Here is a 15,804-nt window from a genome sequence, read left to right as displayed (position 1 = left end):
AGTGTTTCCCAAATCCAGTCCTCTGGGATCCCCAACAGTGCATGTTTTCCAGATCTCTTAGTTGGTGCACAGATGTATTCATTACTGGCTGATAATCCACAGGTGGTGCATAGACAAATATTAGTGAGGGCATGTAGAAGGAACTGCAGACAATGCAGACTTGTGGGTACGCAGAGATTGTCTGTTTCAGACAGAACCCTTACTCCATTAAGACTGATAGTGATGATGGCTATTTAACAAAACATATGGATAGGGGAGGTGCAATTTGGCATGTGTACAGATACCTGCATTTATATTTTTGCAAACCATGCTGGTGTAATTACTATCAATGTGCATCTGCCCTAAATTAGTCTTGTACAGCGGTCAGTCTTTCCTGATGTTAGCACCCACTCTCTTCACTTATTAATCTCGGATAAGGCTACTTAGACTATAGAGGCCACAATCGGCTAATTAGTGTTAGCACAGCTTCCTGGTGTTTTACAGTAAAGGGAGAAGTGACAACCATTGAAAAATACAGGTTGAGTCTCCCATATCCAAATATTCCGAAATACGGAATATTTCTAGCATGACTGAGATAGTGAAACCTTTGATTTTTGATGGCTCAATGTACACAAACTTTGTTTAATGCACAAAATTATTAAACTAAAGTATAAAATGACCTATAGGCTGTGTGTATAAGGTGTATATGACATATAAATTAATTTCATGTATCTACACAAACTTTGTTTGAGCCACAAAATTATTGAAAATATTGTATAAAATTACCTTCAGGCTGTGTGTATAAGGTGTATATAAAACATAAATGCATTCTGTGTTTAGATTTGGGCCATATTCCTAAGACATTTCAATATGGTATGCAATTATTCCAAAATACAGAATATTCCGATATCCAAAATACCATTGGTCCCAAGCATTTTGGATATGGGAGACTCAACCTGTATTAAGAAAGGATCTATACAATGTCGAAGCATTGGCTTCAACAGTAGAAGAGTGAAAATATAGACTTTTGTGTATGTCTATTGAAGGAATCGGTATGATTTACTGCCGGCCGCTTGGCCAGTGGTTGAAATTCCGACAGCAGAAGCCCGGCAGGGGTGAAAATCCCGAAGCTACAAAAGGTAAGTATCGCTAACCTTTTTTTACCCCCTAATTCTAACCCTCCTTTAGGGTTGCCTAATCCTAACCTCCCTCCCAAGTGCCTAAACCTAAGCCCCCATTCCCCGCAGATGAACCCTAAGTCTCCCAGGGGGGTGTCTAACCCTAACCTCCCCCCGGAGGTGCCTAACCCTAACCCCCCTTACCCTAGCCTAGCCTCCCGTGGGGGTGCCTGACCCTAAGTCCCCCCCGGGAGCCCCTAACCTAACCCTCTCCCCACCCCCCCAGCGGCTGTCCGCGCCCGGCTTACCTTCGATCGGTAAGCCGGGTATCGGGCTTCCGGCGTGGGTCTAATGACAGGCGTCGGGATTAGAGAAGCGGGCAGCCGGCGGTTGGGATTTCGACTGCTTCCCCTATTGAAACCTTATCTACCTGAGCAGGTACAGCAATTTGTTTACATGTAGTACACTTTATTCCAATATCTCCTGAGTAAGTTGTGTTGGGGTGATTACTAGATCCTAATCACTTACCAAGAGAAGTGGGAAACTACTATTCACTATTTCCATAGTCACCAGAAAATATATAATTCAAGTTTGGGTCCAAGACCAACCTCCAAACACACAAACGCAAATATAGGGTCTAATCATGTACAATACCTAGGGCAGCACTAAATTACAAAGTCTCCCCTATTGATGTTATTGGGTAAGCTGAGCTCCTGACTTCAGATTCTAAATTCAGCACATCGCACGTAGGGGAATAATTAATCATTCTTGCACTTCGATACCATTATAGATACAAAAAGCACATGACAAATTATCTTTTTCTGAAGCTTAAATTCCTCAATTTACAGACTTTTTTTTTAGGCTTAACCTAGTAAATGCTGAGAATGCAGTGTCTAATGTGTTCCCTCCTCACAAATATGTTTCCAGAAGGCTCATTAGTTGATCTAGATGACAGAAATCACCCTGAAGCTCCTCTAGCTATTACTTTTTCAGTTAGTTCAGCAATTGATTTTCAGATTTTTGTTTTTAACATGAAAAGTTTGCACTTTTAATGAGATATTCTGATTGATAATTATTCAGCTGGTGGATTGACTACTGCAGAAATGCCACAACTGCCCAGCTGTCACTGTATAAACATCCTATATGGTAGGGAGCAATGGAGTAGCAAAGCGGGGGCATACACATGATTTCTAGAGGGGGGTTTCCAAATGCTTGATTTTAGAGGCCAATCCATGAAGAGGACCATAATTAACACTTAACCAGCTTTAATATGTGTCATACAAAGTGTAGTTTACTGTATGTCATAATTCCAACATATACAGGACCAGCAACCACAGTAAGCCATTAGATGCAGCGCCATCCTGTCTGAGCTGGATGTTTTATTACACATGTGGGCACCATTCCAGAGCATGGAAGCAAAATAAAAGTCTAGGGGAGCAGCACTGTTCTGGACATATTGGTCTTTTATGCACTGGATAACAGTATTAATAATTTAACCCTATAGCTGGTTTATAGCAATGCAGCTCCTAGAAGCAGTGTCCTTCACCCTACTGTTCTCTTCTCTAGCACTTCAATGACAGCCTTGACCTTCCCACCTGTATTGTATTGTGTACTGATAATTGTGGTGCTAATTGTTACTTGTGCTCTGTTTATGTTTTTGTAATGTAATACTGTCCTACTACTGACACTGGCGCTGCGGGCCATTTGTGGTGCCTTATAAATAAAATTTAATAATCATAATGCAACCCTAACAGTGCATGTTTTCCAGATCTCCTAGTTGGTACACACGTGTATTCAGTACTGGCTGACATATGTTAAAAGATCCACAGGTGGTGCTAATTATTTAATTTGTGATACTGTGGAGAACATGCCACACTAGTAAAATTGTATTATATACTATTTCTATTGTGGTCATGGTGTGGGCTGGGGAGGGGGGTTTCCAGGCAACCGGAAACCCCCCTGCATTTGCCTACTGTATGTGTAGAAAGTAGAGATGTGCGCCAACCCCCGTGTTTTGGATCTGGATCTCCCCTGGTTTTGGATCTGAATTTGGTTTTGGATTTTTTCCCTTGGTGTTTTGGCTTTGGATCTGTATTTTTTCCAAAAAATAATATAAACATCTAAAACCACATAATTTGGGCCTGTTTTTGTTCCCCCAGTATTATTAACCTTAATAACAATCATTTTCAGGCATTTCTATGCATTTTTAACTACCTCACAGCTCACAATATTGATTTCACTATTTTTCACCAACACAGGCCAAAGGCTGCAGCGAGCTGGCTGGCTAAAGTAAGCAACAGAGCAGCAGCACAAACGCACGGCAGTTTAAAAAAATACAGGACATCTATGAAACATTGCCACACAGCAGTGGCAGACAGGATGGCAGTGTAGTAAACTATAATAATGTCAGTCAGCAATGCCCCAAATTGTGCCAAATGTAAAGGAAAGGGGTGCAAGATGGAATTGTCCTTCCCACCCACTCTTATGTGGGATATTAAAAAGGACATGCACAGTTTAACAAACCAAGCACTTTAGCCACTAGGACTGACACTTTCGTGGCTGAACTCCTTGGTTTGTTTGGGCCCCCACAAAACATTTTTTGGAAGGACTACCTTCAATTATTAAGGAGGAGGTTGATGATGAGGGTGTTGGTGGTGGAGATTGTGCTGGTCCAAACTGCTGGTAGCTGATACTGGACTGCTTGTTGTTAATTTACAAATTATAATTTTGTTAAACAAATTGCATGAACTCGCTGCAAATGACGTAACAGGGAGGAGGTGCCTAGATGGTTAACATCCCTTCCTCTGCTAACTTTGGCTTTACAAATGGAACAGATGCCTTCACAACTCCACACCCAAGACGTTGCTTTTCTGGCTTTCTTTTTGTCATTAGCAAGAACTGCTGCCACTGGTGGCTGATTTACGCAAACCACATCCTTATCATCAACATCCACAAATTTCCCCCTCATCCTCCTTTTGCACTTTCTCCACACTATCATCCTCCTTTTGTCATTATTTCACCATCTAATACTAGCACAGCCGTCATGGCGTCAGTGATACGCTGTGTAACTGGGTGACAGCTGTTATACTTACTTCCTCTATCAAAGGACTGTTTAATAGTCAATTGCTTTTTTAAATTACTTCCGATCACGAATGAGGATGTTGATGATGATGCAGGTGCTGGTGTTGGAGATCGAAGGCGCTTGGATCCCACAGAGAGGGAGCAGGTAGGTGACACTGTACTTGTTACGTTTTGGAACTTGGCGACATACACTTTGATATTTGATGAATGCGCTCCAAGTGACGTAACAAGGAGGAGGTTCCTAGGTGGTTTAGGTCCCTCCCTCTACTCGCTCTTGCTTTGCAATGGTTACATATAGCTTGACAACTGTTGTCCGGTTTGGGGTGGAAATAATTCCACACGTGAGACATGGATTTTTTTTGTCTCTTGCCCCGGCATGACAACAATGGGCTTTGGCTTTTTCAAAGGACATCCTCAGCAATAACAGCCTCATCACCAACATCTTCATCATCAACAGCCTCATCGTCCTTAGCACCTTCAACTACCAAAGTATCCTCCTCCATGTGCAATTCCACAGAAGCATCCTCACTGACTACGTATGGAAGATGTTGACTGCCCTTCCCCACATTTACAGAGGGCACACAAATGTTGGAACTTGGAGGATCCTCCAGTACACTAGTATTTAGGTCTGGCTCACACATGGCAACCGCGGACACACTTGCACTCTCCTTGGGGATTTGTGATTTCGATTTCTCAGGGCACACAGTTGTTTTTTCTGAAGGGCTATCAGAATCAGAACCAGCAGTCTTCATAAAGAAAGGCCAAGGCCTTATCCTTTCCTTGCCACTTTGTGTAGTGATTGGCATATTGCAATTTTTTTGTTTATCTAAAGGCAAATTTCCTTTCAATTTTTTTTTCTTAACTTCAGTAAGAGTAGCTTTACCATATCGATGGCGTTACTTAAGCCCTGGGGCATGGGCCTTCATAGAAGACGAGGAAGTTGATGGCCTCGCACTGCTGGCGGCAGCTATAACATGTGGTTCTTGGCCTTGCTCTCCTGTCATGTGACAGCCCTCCATATTTTCTGCGGTCTTGAAGCAGTGTCACAAGCACCAATAGTGTAGCAAAGGTGATATTACAAATTTCACACACGTGCAGTCGTGCGCACACAGAAAAAAAATTACAAAAAAATACTTTTTTTTTTTTTTGTTGCAGGTCCACAACTTGGGCCCAAAGCACAGATTGATGACGACTGGAGTTGGGCAGCACTAAGTTGCGTTGCCGACTTGCTAGATCTTGTGCGGCTAAGCCTAACACGCACACAGACTAATATATATTACACAAAGAAAAAATATTTTTATTTTTTTGGGGGGTCCAGAACTTGGGCCCAGATGGACGCAGCAGAGAGCAACAGCCCAGATGGACACAGCAGACAGCAGTAGCACCAGCCCTGATGGATCAGCAACAGCCCAGATGGACACAGCAGACAGCACAACAACACCTTGCCCAGAATGGATCAGCACCAGCCCAGAACACAGAAGACAGAACAGCACATCACCTCTCCCTAGCCCTACACTACATACCCTCCCTGTTCAGTCTCCACAGCCGGATTGAAATCGCGCCCGCCGCGTCCCTTATAGAGACGAAAGCTCGCGAGCCGCAAGATTTCGCCTCTATGGTTTTGCCTCGATTTGAGAGATCCGAGTAAGGTGGGAACATCCGAACTGGGTTGGATCCAACTCGGATCTACAAAATTCGGGTGGGTTCGGATATCTGGAAATGGAACCCGCTCATCTCTAGTAGGAAGTTACAGCTTCCAACACCAGGCAGATTTTCCTTTTTCTTTTCTTGATTGTTAGACAGAGAAGGAAGTTGGCAAAGCTATCCACAGATTGTGATTTTATCTCATATACTGTATATAAAATTTGCTGTGCATGTGATATTCTGTAGGCCACCAAATCAGTCCATATAGTAATTGTTCCCATCTGAAAGGTGACAGCGTCTATTATGCATGTCATTGACACTAATAGGGACTAGTGGTATCCAGCTACTGTGGCTAATTACTAAACAGCTACAGTCAGGTGCATACATATTGGGACATTGACAGAATTTTCATATTTTGGCCTCTATTCACCACCACAATGGCTTTGAAATGAAACACACAAGATGTGCTTTAACTGCAGACTTTCAGATTTAATTTGAGGGTAATTACATCCAAATCAGGTGAACGGTGTAGGAATTACAACAGTTTCTATATGTGACTCCCACTTTTTAAGGGGCCAAAAGTAATGGGACAAACTAAACAATCCTAAATCTAACTTTCACTTTTTAATACTTTGTTGCAAATCCTTTGCAGGCAATTACAGCCTGAAGTCTGGAACGCATAGACATCACCAGACGCTGGGTTTCATCCCTGGTGATGCTCTGCCAGGCCTCTACTGCAAATGTCTTCAGTTCCTGCTTGTTCTTGGGGCATTTTCCCTTCAGTTTTGTCTTCATCAAGTGAAATGCTTGCTCAAATCGGATTCAGGTCAGGGGATTGAATTGGCCATTGCATAACATTCCACTTTTTATCCTTAAAAAACTCTTTGGTTGCTTTTGCAGTATGCTTCGGGTCATTGTCAATCTGAACTGTGAAGCGCCGTTCAATGAGTTCTGAAGCATTTGACTGAATATGAGCATATAATATTGCCCGAAACACTTCAGAATTCATTCTGCTGCTTTTGTCAGCAGTCACATCATCAATAAATACAAGTGGAACCAGTTCCATTGGCAGCCATACATGCCCACGCCATGACACTACCACCACCATGCTTCACTGACGAGGTGGTATGTTTTGGATCATGAGCAGTTCCTTTCCTTCTCCATACTCTTCTCTTCCCATCACTCTGGTACAAGTTGATCTTTGTCTCATCTGTCCATAGGATGTTGTTCCAGAACTGTAATGGCTTTTTTAGATGTTGTTTGGCAAACTCTAATCTGGTCTTCCTGTTTTTGTGGCTCACAAATGGTTTACATCTTGTGGTGAACCCTCTATATTCACTCTTGTGAAGTCTTCTCTTGATTGTTGACTTTGACACATATACACCTACCTCCTGGAGAGTGTTCTTGATTTGGCCAACTGTTGTGAAGGGGTTTTTCTTCACCAGGGAAATAATTCTTCTGTCATCCACCACAGTTGTTTTCCGTGGTCTTCCGGGTCTTTTGGTGTTGCTGAGTTCTCCAGTGCGTTCTTTCTTTTTAAGAATGTTCCAAACAGTTGATTTGGCCACACCTAATGTTTTTGCTATCTCTCTGATGGGTTTGTTTTGATTTTTCAGCCTAATGATGGCTTGCTTCACTGATAGTGACAGCTCTTTGGATCTCCATATTGAGAGTCGACAGCAACTGATTCCAAATGCAAATGTCACACCTAGAATCAACTCCAGACCTTTTACCTGCTTAATTGATAATGAAATAAGAAGGGGATAGCCCACTCCTGTCCATGAAATAGCTTTTGAGTTGATAGTCCCATTACTTTTGGCCCCTTAAAAAGTGGGAGGCACATATAGAAACCGTTGTAATTCCTACACTGTTCACCTGATTTTTATGTAATTACCCTCAAATTAAATCTGAAAGTCTGCAGTTAAAGCACATCTTGTTTGTTTCATTTCAAAGCCATTGTGGTGGTGAATAGAGGCCAAAATATGAAAATTCTGTCAATGTCCCAATATTTATGCACCTGACTATAGATCTGTCCATATCTAGAGGAATAATCAATAGAGACAATTTTGTAGAACTGCCATAAAGTCCATAATTTAATTTTGTATGTGATATTTTGGAACCTAAGGTTCCTTTTACCTGCACCGTCCTGTGATATTCATATCTAGTGAGCCACTTTGCTTGAAAAAGTTTAATTAAAATATATATTGTTCCATGAGGAAGACATGTTTCATACAACTGTCAGACGTGTATATGTAAAAAACCTGTTGGGGGTTACATTATTTATCACTGCTTGTTTTGTATGGAGCTAGTTTCCTTATAATATCGGAGAGTGCATAGCCACACACTATTTAAATTTGGGTTTCCTAATATCACTCTGATGCAATACTCATCCGTGATATAAAACTGTCAGACATTTACAGTAACTGATTAACATTTAGCGCTGCCATGCTCTCGAACCACTATGTATTTATAATGTTTTAAGTATATATGTAGGTTATGCCTATGTATAAATTTAATATAAACATGACTTTAATTTGTCTCCTTCCACTATAGATTATCGCTTATCAACCATATGGCAAATCGGTGGACTGGTGGGCTTATGGAGTACTGCTGTATGAGATGCTGGCAGGGCAGGTAATTACCCAAATGTGAGCTATCGGTATGCATTTATGATGCCGGCGGTCACAATGCCGACCGCCGGCATCTAAACTACAGTACAGCCGCGGGGGGAGGGGGGAGGGTTAGGGTTCCCGGGGGGGGACTTAGGGTTAGGCACCCCCCCGGGAGGTTAGGGTTAGGCTAGGGGAAGGGAGGGTTTTATTGGAATGGAATCATACCGATTTCATTCCAATAACTCGAGAAATCCTAATAATATTTGATAATCTTTTTGTTGAGACTGATAACATTCTCCAGCCCATGTCTCCTTCTTCTAGCCTCCATTTGACGGAGAGGATGAAGATGAGCTCTTCCAGTCAATTATGGAACATAATGTCTCGTATCCAAAATCCATGTCTAAGGAAGCGGTATCAATATGTAAAGGGGTAAGATGTTACTAATTTCCTATACTTCATATTAAATCACCTGACGATCATGTAAATATATCTACTGTATACATACAGCACATATTAGCTGTAACCCATAGCAACCTAATAGATATCGACTTCCCTTAGTCTGACTTGTACTTTACTGATCAAAGCTAAGACCTGATTGCCTGTCTCTGCTATTACCCATTATATTTATAACCAACTTGCAGTTCTCCAGCTCTTAAGCCAGAGTATGTTATGGTTTGTTGTCCCAACATGTTTGCTTGTCCCTGTTTTATAGCACTTTTCTCCTTTTAAATCTGACAAATTGTTTATACCACTCTATGGCTTTGTTTTTCACTATGGCCAAAAGTTTTGAGAATGAGACAAGTATTGGTTTTCACAAAGTTTGCTGCTTCAGTGTTTTTAGACCTTTTTGTCAGATGTTACTATGGTACACTGAAGTCAAATTACAAGCATTTCATAAGTGTCAAAGGCTTTTATTGACAATTAAATTAAGTTTATGCAAAGAGTCAAAATTGGCAGTGTTGATCCTTCTTTTTCAAGACCTCTGCAATTTGCACTGGTATGCTGTCAATCAACTTCTGGGCCAGATACTGACTGATGACCGCCCATTCTTGCCTAAACAATGCTTGGAGTTTGTCAGAATTTGTGGGTTTCTGTTTGTCCATCCACCCGCCTCTTGAGGATCGACCACAAGTTCTCAATGAGATTAAGGTCTGGGGAGTTTCCTGGCCATGGACCCAAAATGTCGATGTTTTGTTCCCCGAGCCACTTAGTTATTACTTTTGCCTTATGGCAAGATGCTCCATCATGCTGGAAAAGGCATTGTTCGTCACCAAACTGTTCTTGGATGGTTGGGAGAAGTTGCTCTTGGAGGATGTTTTGGTACCATTCTTTATTCATGGCTGTGTTCTTAGGCAAAAATGTGAGTGAGCCCACTCCCTTGGCTGAGAAGCAACCCCACACATGAATGGTCTCAGGATGCTTTACTGTTGGCATGACACAGGACTGATGGTAGCGCTCACCTGTCCTTCTCCAGACAAGCATTTTTCCAGATGCCCCAAACAATCTGAAAGGGGATTCATCAGATAAAATAACTTTACCCTAGTCCTCAGCAGTTCAATCCCTGTACCTTTTGCAGAATATCAGTCTGTCCTAGATGTTTTTCCTGGAGAGAAGTGGCTTCTTTGCTGCCCTTCTTGACACCAGGCCATCCTCCAAAAGACTTTGGACCTGATTCAGAGCTGCTCGCTAGATGCGATCGCTCGCATCCAGCGTATGCAAATTCGGCTAAGTGACAGCATGGCAGGCGCTCGCTCGGAAAGGCATAAGCATGCCCAATTTGTATTGGCGAGCGATCACTTTGTGTCTATAGACGCTCATTAGCTTATGTAGAGACGCCCACTAGCGCACGTCATCTCCAGGAAGTGTATTAAATCATTGGTACATCGAGGACTATCGGAAGCGATTGCAGCGCTTGTGGTTGCCTTACCCTACCGCAACCACTGCGAGGACTTCAGTGTAAAAAACAGGCATGTGATGTGTACTATGACGCTGGCTGTTAATTATGCACGCCTCTGAAACGGCGTTGAAACACTCAGGCAGCCCGCGTTGGCACCTCCACTCCCCCGTTATTAGTGTCCTGCCCCTGTTACCACCCACAAATGGCTTCTCCTGTCACTCATTACACTGGGCTGTCTTTGCTTGGCAAGCAAGCGGATTGCGATCGCACAGAGTAGTTCGCAACGAAGCGTGCGCATGCGCGGTTGCTTACCATCGGCTGCGTACGCGCGAGTGGCCGCTTGCGAACGGGTCTGAATTGAGCTCATTTGTCCTGTGTCATGCCAACAGTAAAGCATCCTGAGACCATTCATGTGTGGGGTCGCTTCTCAGCCAAGGGAGTGGGATCACTCACAATTTTGCCTAAGAACACAACCATGAATAAAGAATGGTACCAAAACATCCTCCAAGAGCAACTTCTCCCAACCATCCGAGAACAGTTTGGTGATGAACAATGCCTTTTGCAGCATGATCAGTGGCTGAACTCCCGGAGACAATGGAGTCATTTGCCGCAGGGCGCCAGCGCTGAAGGGGGCACCTACCTCCATTGTCACTCGAAGCTGCATGGAGAAGGAGCGTCGCTGATCGGCACTCCACCTCCAGTGGCGTAACTACGGAGGGTGCAGGGGGTGCGGTCGCACCCCCTGCACCCTCCATTTGACGGGCGCCTGCTGAGTGTGTTACCAGCGGGCACCCGGCTCCTTCTCTCCCCCCGGCGGTAGCCGGAGGACGGAGCTCACTCCTGAGCTCCGGCTTCCGGGTACCGCAGTGCACTATGGGAGTGATGTCATGGGTGGCCATCAGTCAGTATGTGACCCAGAAGTTTATTGACAGCATACCAGGGCGAATTACAGAGGTCTTGAAAAGGAAGGATGCAAATATTAATTATTTGCATAAACTTAATGTAATTGTCAATAAAAGCTTTTGACACTTTAGACCTTTTTGTCAGATGTTACTATGGTATACTGAAGTAAAATGACAAGCATTTCAGAAAACACTGAAGCCGCAAACTTTGTGAAAACCAATACTTGTGTCATTCTCAAAACTTTTAGCCATGGCTGTAGTGTGCTACAAAACTGCAGTGATCTGATGGACTAATGCAGTGGTTCTCAAACTCGGTCCTCAGGACCCCCATACAGTTCACATTTTGCAGGTCACCCAGCAGGTACACAGGTGTAATCATTACTCAATGACACATTTTAAAAGGTCCACAGGTGGAGCTAATTATTTCACATGATTCAGTGTGGAAACATGGAAAACATGCACTGTTTGGGGTCCTGAGGACCGAGTTTGAGAACCTGTGGACTAGTGGAACATGCTCAGCTGTCTTTGTTCTTTTTGGGGATTCATAAGCACAACATTAATAATTCAGGGACTGTCCACAGGGGCAGCAGTTGTTTTCAGTATTCAAGACAGACCCATGACCCCAGCTTGCTATTGAATTAGCATACAGTGACTGGGAATGACTATGCAGGACAGGGTTATATTTCATCTCAATGTTCCTGCACAAACTATTCAGTCCTCAGGTAGGAATGTATCCTCTGTCATGCTGGACCTAATCTGTGCTCAGCCTTCCTTGCAGCCACCATTGACAGGGTCATGCATTAGTGAGAGTGGTTACTTTTGTGACCCTGACGCACACAAACTAGGGGTGTGCACTGGCCACTTTTCGTGTTTTGGTTTTGGATCTGGACCTTTCTTCGTGTTTTGGATCTGGATTGGTTTTGCTAAAACCACCCTTCGGTGTTTTGGGTTCTGGGTTTTGTGTTTTGGATCTGTATTTTTTATTTTTAAAAAGCATAAAAACAGCTAAAATCACAGAATGTGTTGATTTTTCTGCTCCTATGCTATTATTAACCTCAAAAACCTTAATTTCCACTCATTTCCAGTCTATTCTGAACACCTCACAACTCACAATAGTGTTTTTATGTCCAAAAGGTGCACCGAGGTAGATGGATGACTATGCTAAGCGACACGAGTGGGCGGCACAAACACGTGGCCCATCTAGGAGTGACACTGCAGTGGCAGACAGGATGGCAGTTTGAAAAACAAGGCCCCAAACAGTACATAATTCAAAGAAAAAAAAGAGGTGCAAGATGGAATTGTCCTTGGGCCCTCCCACCCACCCTTATGTTGTATAAACAGGACATGCACACTTTAACAAACCAATCATTTCAGCCCCAGGGTCTGCCACACGACTGTGGCTGAAATTATTGGTTCGTTTGGGCCCCCACAAAACAAGCTGGCAATTAATCTGTCCCTGCACAAACTGGCTCTACGGAGGCAAGATGTCGTCCTCATCCTCATCCACCGATTCCTCACCCTCTTCAGTGTTGTGTACATCCTCATCCTCACAGAGTATTAACTCGTCCCCGCTGGAATCCACCACCACAGGTCCCTCTGTACGTTCTGGAGGCTGGTCTCCCTGGAAGAGTTGATAATTCATTTTTATGATCATCATCTTCTCCACATTTTGTGGAAGCAACCTCCTATGCCTTTCGTTGACAAGGTTCCCGGCTGCACTAAACACTCTTTCGGAGTACACACTGGAGGGGGGGCAACTCAGGTAAAATAGAGCCAGTTTGTACAGGGGGCCTCCAAATTGCCTCTTTTTCCTGCCAGTACAGGTACGGACTGTCTGACATGCCTACATGGATGCTGTCACCGATGTAATCCTCCACCATTCTGTCAATGGTGACAGTATCGTATGCAGTGACAGTAGACTGGTCAGAAATTGTTGCCAGGTCCTTCAGTCCGGACCAGATGTCCAAACTTGGTCCTGCCTGCCCTGCATCACCGCCAGCGGGTTGCTTAGGATACCTACGTTTTTTCCTGGCAGCCCCAGTTGCGGGAGAAAATGAAGAAGGAACTGTTGACATGTCACGTTCCGCTTCAGCTGACAGTGTTTTCACCAGCAGGTCTTTGCACCTCTGCAGGCTTGTGTCGGCCGGAAAGAGAGACACCACATAGGCTTTAAACCTAGGATCGAGCACGGTGGCCAAAATGTAGTGGTCTGATTTCAACAGATTGACCACCCTGGAATCCTGGCAAAGCGAATGAAGGGCTTCATCCACAAGTCCCACATGCCGAAGTGTCTGAACTGACTTCACGTGTGGCAAGTTCGAAGGGCTGGAGAACCTTGCACAATACGGAAATCATTCTCCACCACGCTTGAGTCAGGTGCATACCCCCTCCTTTGCCTATGTCATAGGTGGATGTATAGGCTTGAATGGCCTTTTGCTGCTCCTCTATCCTCTGAAGCATATAGAGGGTTGAGTTCCACCGCGTCACAACCTCTTGCTTCAGGTGATGGCGGGGCAGGTTCAAGAGTGTTTGCTGGTGCTCCAGTCTTCGGCACGCAGTCGCTGAATGGCGAAAGTGGACATAAATTTTCGGGCCACCCAAAGCGTCTCCTGCACGCCCCTGTCGTTTTTCAGAAAATTCTGCACCACCAAGTTTATTGTGTGAGCAAAACATGGGACGTGCTGGAATTTGCCCAGATGTAATGCTCGCACAATATTGGTGGCGTTGTCAGATATCACAAATCCCCAGGAGAGTCTAAGTGGGGTAAGCCACTGGGCGATGATTTCCCTCAGTTTCTCTAAGAGGTTGTCGGCGGTGTGCCTCTTACTGAAACCGGTGATACACAGCGTAGCCTGCCTTGGAACTAGCTGGCGTTTCTGAGATGCTGCTACTGGTGACGCTGCTGCTGTTGCTGCATAAGGTGATACATCTACCCAGTGGGCTGTCACAGTCATATAGTCCTTAGTCTGCCCTGTTCCACTTGTCCACATGTCCGTGGTTAAGTGGACATTGGGTACAACGGCATTTTTCAGGACACTTTTTCTGCCGTTTCTGTACAGTCTCGGTATCGTCTGCGTAGTGAAGTGGAATCTAGACGGGATTTGGAACCGGGGACACACTACCTCCATCAATTGTCTAAATCCCACTGCACTAATGGCGGATACTGGACGCACGTCTAACACCAACATAGCAGTCAAGGCCTCAGTTATACGTTTTGCTTCAAGATGACTGCTGTCGTACTTAAAGGACTGTTGGAGGGTCAATTGTTTAGTAAAAGTAGTGGTGTTCCTACTTCCTCTCTGGGATGATGAACGACTCCCAGCAGCAGCAACAGCAGGAGGCGTAGCAATGCAGGATCCTCCAGAGGAATCCCGGATAGGAGAGTCAGTCATGCCAGTGACGTGGCCTGCAGGACTACTTCCGATCCTGACTAAGGAGGAAATTGACGAGGAGGGAGTTGACGGTGTGGTTTGCAGGCGCTTGGATACAACAGGACAACGGGATTTAGGTGTCCCTGGACTGCTTACGGTCTTAGCCAAAGTTTCTGAACTTGACAGTAACTTTTTATGAACGCGCTGCAGGTGCCGTATAAGGGAGGATGTTCCTAGGTGGTTAACGTCCGTACCCCTACTTATTCCACCTTTTACATATGGTACATATGGCAAGACAGTTGTTGTCCGGATTTGGATAGAAATATTGCCAGACCAAAGAGGTGGAATGTTTGGTCTTCTGCCCAGGCATGACCGTGATGGGCTTTTTCATCCCACGGACAACAACTGTCTCCCCCGGAGCCTGATTTAAACAAACCACATCACCATCAGAATCCTCCTCGCCAACGTCCTCCTCAGCGCCAGCTACACCAGTATCCTCATCCTGTTGTACTTCAACAGTGACATCTTCAATTTGCATATCAGGGCGTGCAAATGGTGGAAAGAGCCACCTCTTCCCGTCCAGTGCTGGGAAGGTCAGGCATCGCAAAAACCACCACACTTGGACTCTCCTTGGGGATTTGTGATATCTTCTTAGAACGCACAGTTCTTCGCTGTGCTTTTGCCAGCTTAACTCGTTTCATTTTTTTAGTGGGAGGAGGGCTTCCATCGTCATGTGAAGCTGAACCACTAGTCATGAACATAGGGAATGACCTTGCCACTCGGTGTCATAAATGGCATATTGGCAAGTTTACGTTTCTCTTCAGATGATTTAAATGTTTTTTTCAAGGTCATTTTCCTGAACTTTGTCATTTGGGATTGTATGTGCCCTCTACTATGACATTGGGCATCGGCCTTGGCAGACGACGTTGATGGCATGTTATCGTCCATGTCATGACTAGTGGCAGCAGCTTCAGCACTAGGAGGAAGTGGTTCTTGATCTTTCCCTAATTTATTTTTATCGGAGAAAGTTTGGTCCTCCATTTATGTTATATTGATATATACGTGTGGCTAAGGCGCACACAAACACAGAAAATAATTTTTTATTTTTGTTGGAGACTAGTGCACTTGGTGGGTTACACCACCCTTTAAGAAATGAGCCAGCCGGCCCTTTACTTATGGGACACAGGAGCACGCTTGGCG

The 15,804-nt window shown here is 44.3% G+C and overlaps 1 protein-coding gene across 2 annotated transcripts in view; it reads left to right on the top strand.

Annotated features, from left to right (window-relative positions):
• The window catches only part of PRKCA (protein kinase C alpha), a 436,189-nt gene that overhangs the window by 396,876 nt on the left and 23,509 nt on the right, over window positions 1–15,804 (top strand). For both annotated transcript variants that reach the window (XM_088468544.1, XM_088468543.1), the window contains 2 exons: window positions 8,376–8,456; window positions 8,756–8,863. In XM_088468544.1, the coding sequence (XP_088324670.1) occupies window positions 8,376–8,456; window positions 8,756–8,863 (189 nt within the window). The remainder of the gene's footprint in view (window positions 1–8,375; window positions 8,457–8,755; window positions 8,864–15,804) is intronic.

The sequence above is a fragment of the Taudactylus pleione genome, unplaced genomic scaffold (genome assembly GCF_031769625.1).
Source record: "Taudactylus pleione unplaced genomic scaffold, aTauple2 ptg000012l, whole genome shotgun sequence".
Lineage (NCBI taxonomy): Eukaryota > Metazoa > Chordata > Amphibia > Anura > Myobatrachidae > Taudactylus > Taudactylus pleione.
This window is presented reverse-complemented; position numbering and strand designations above follow the sequence as displayed.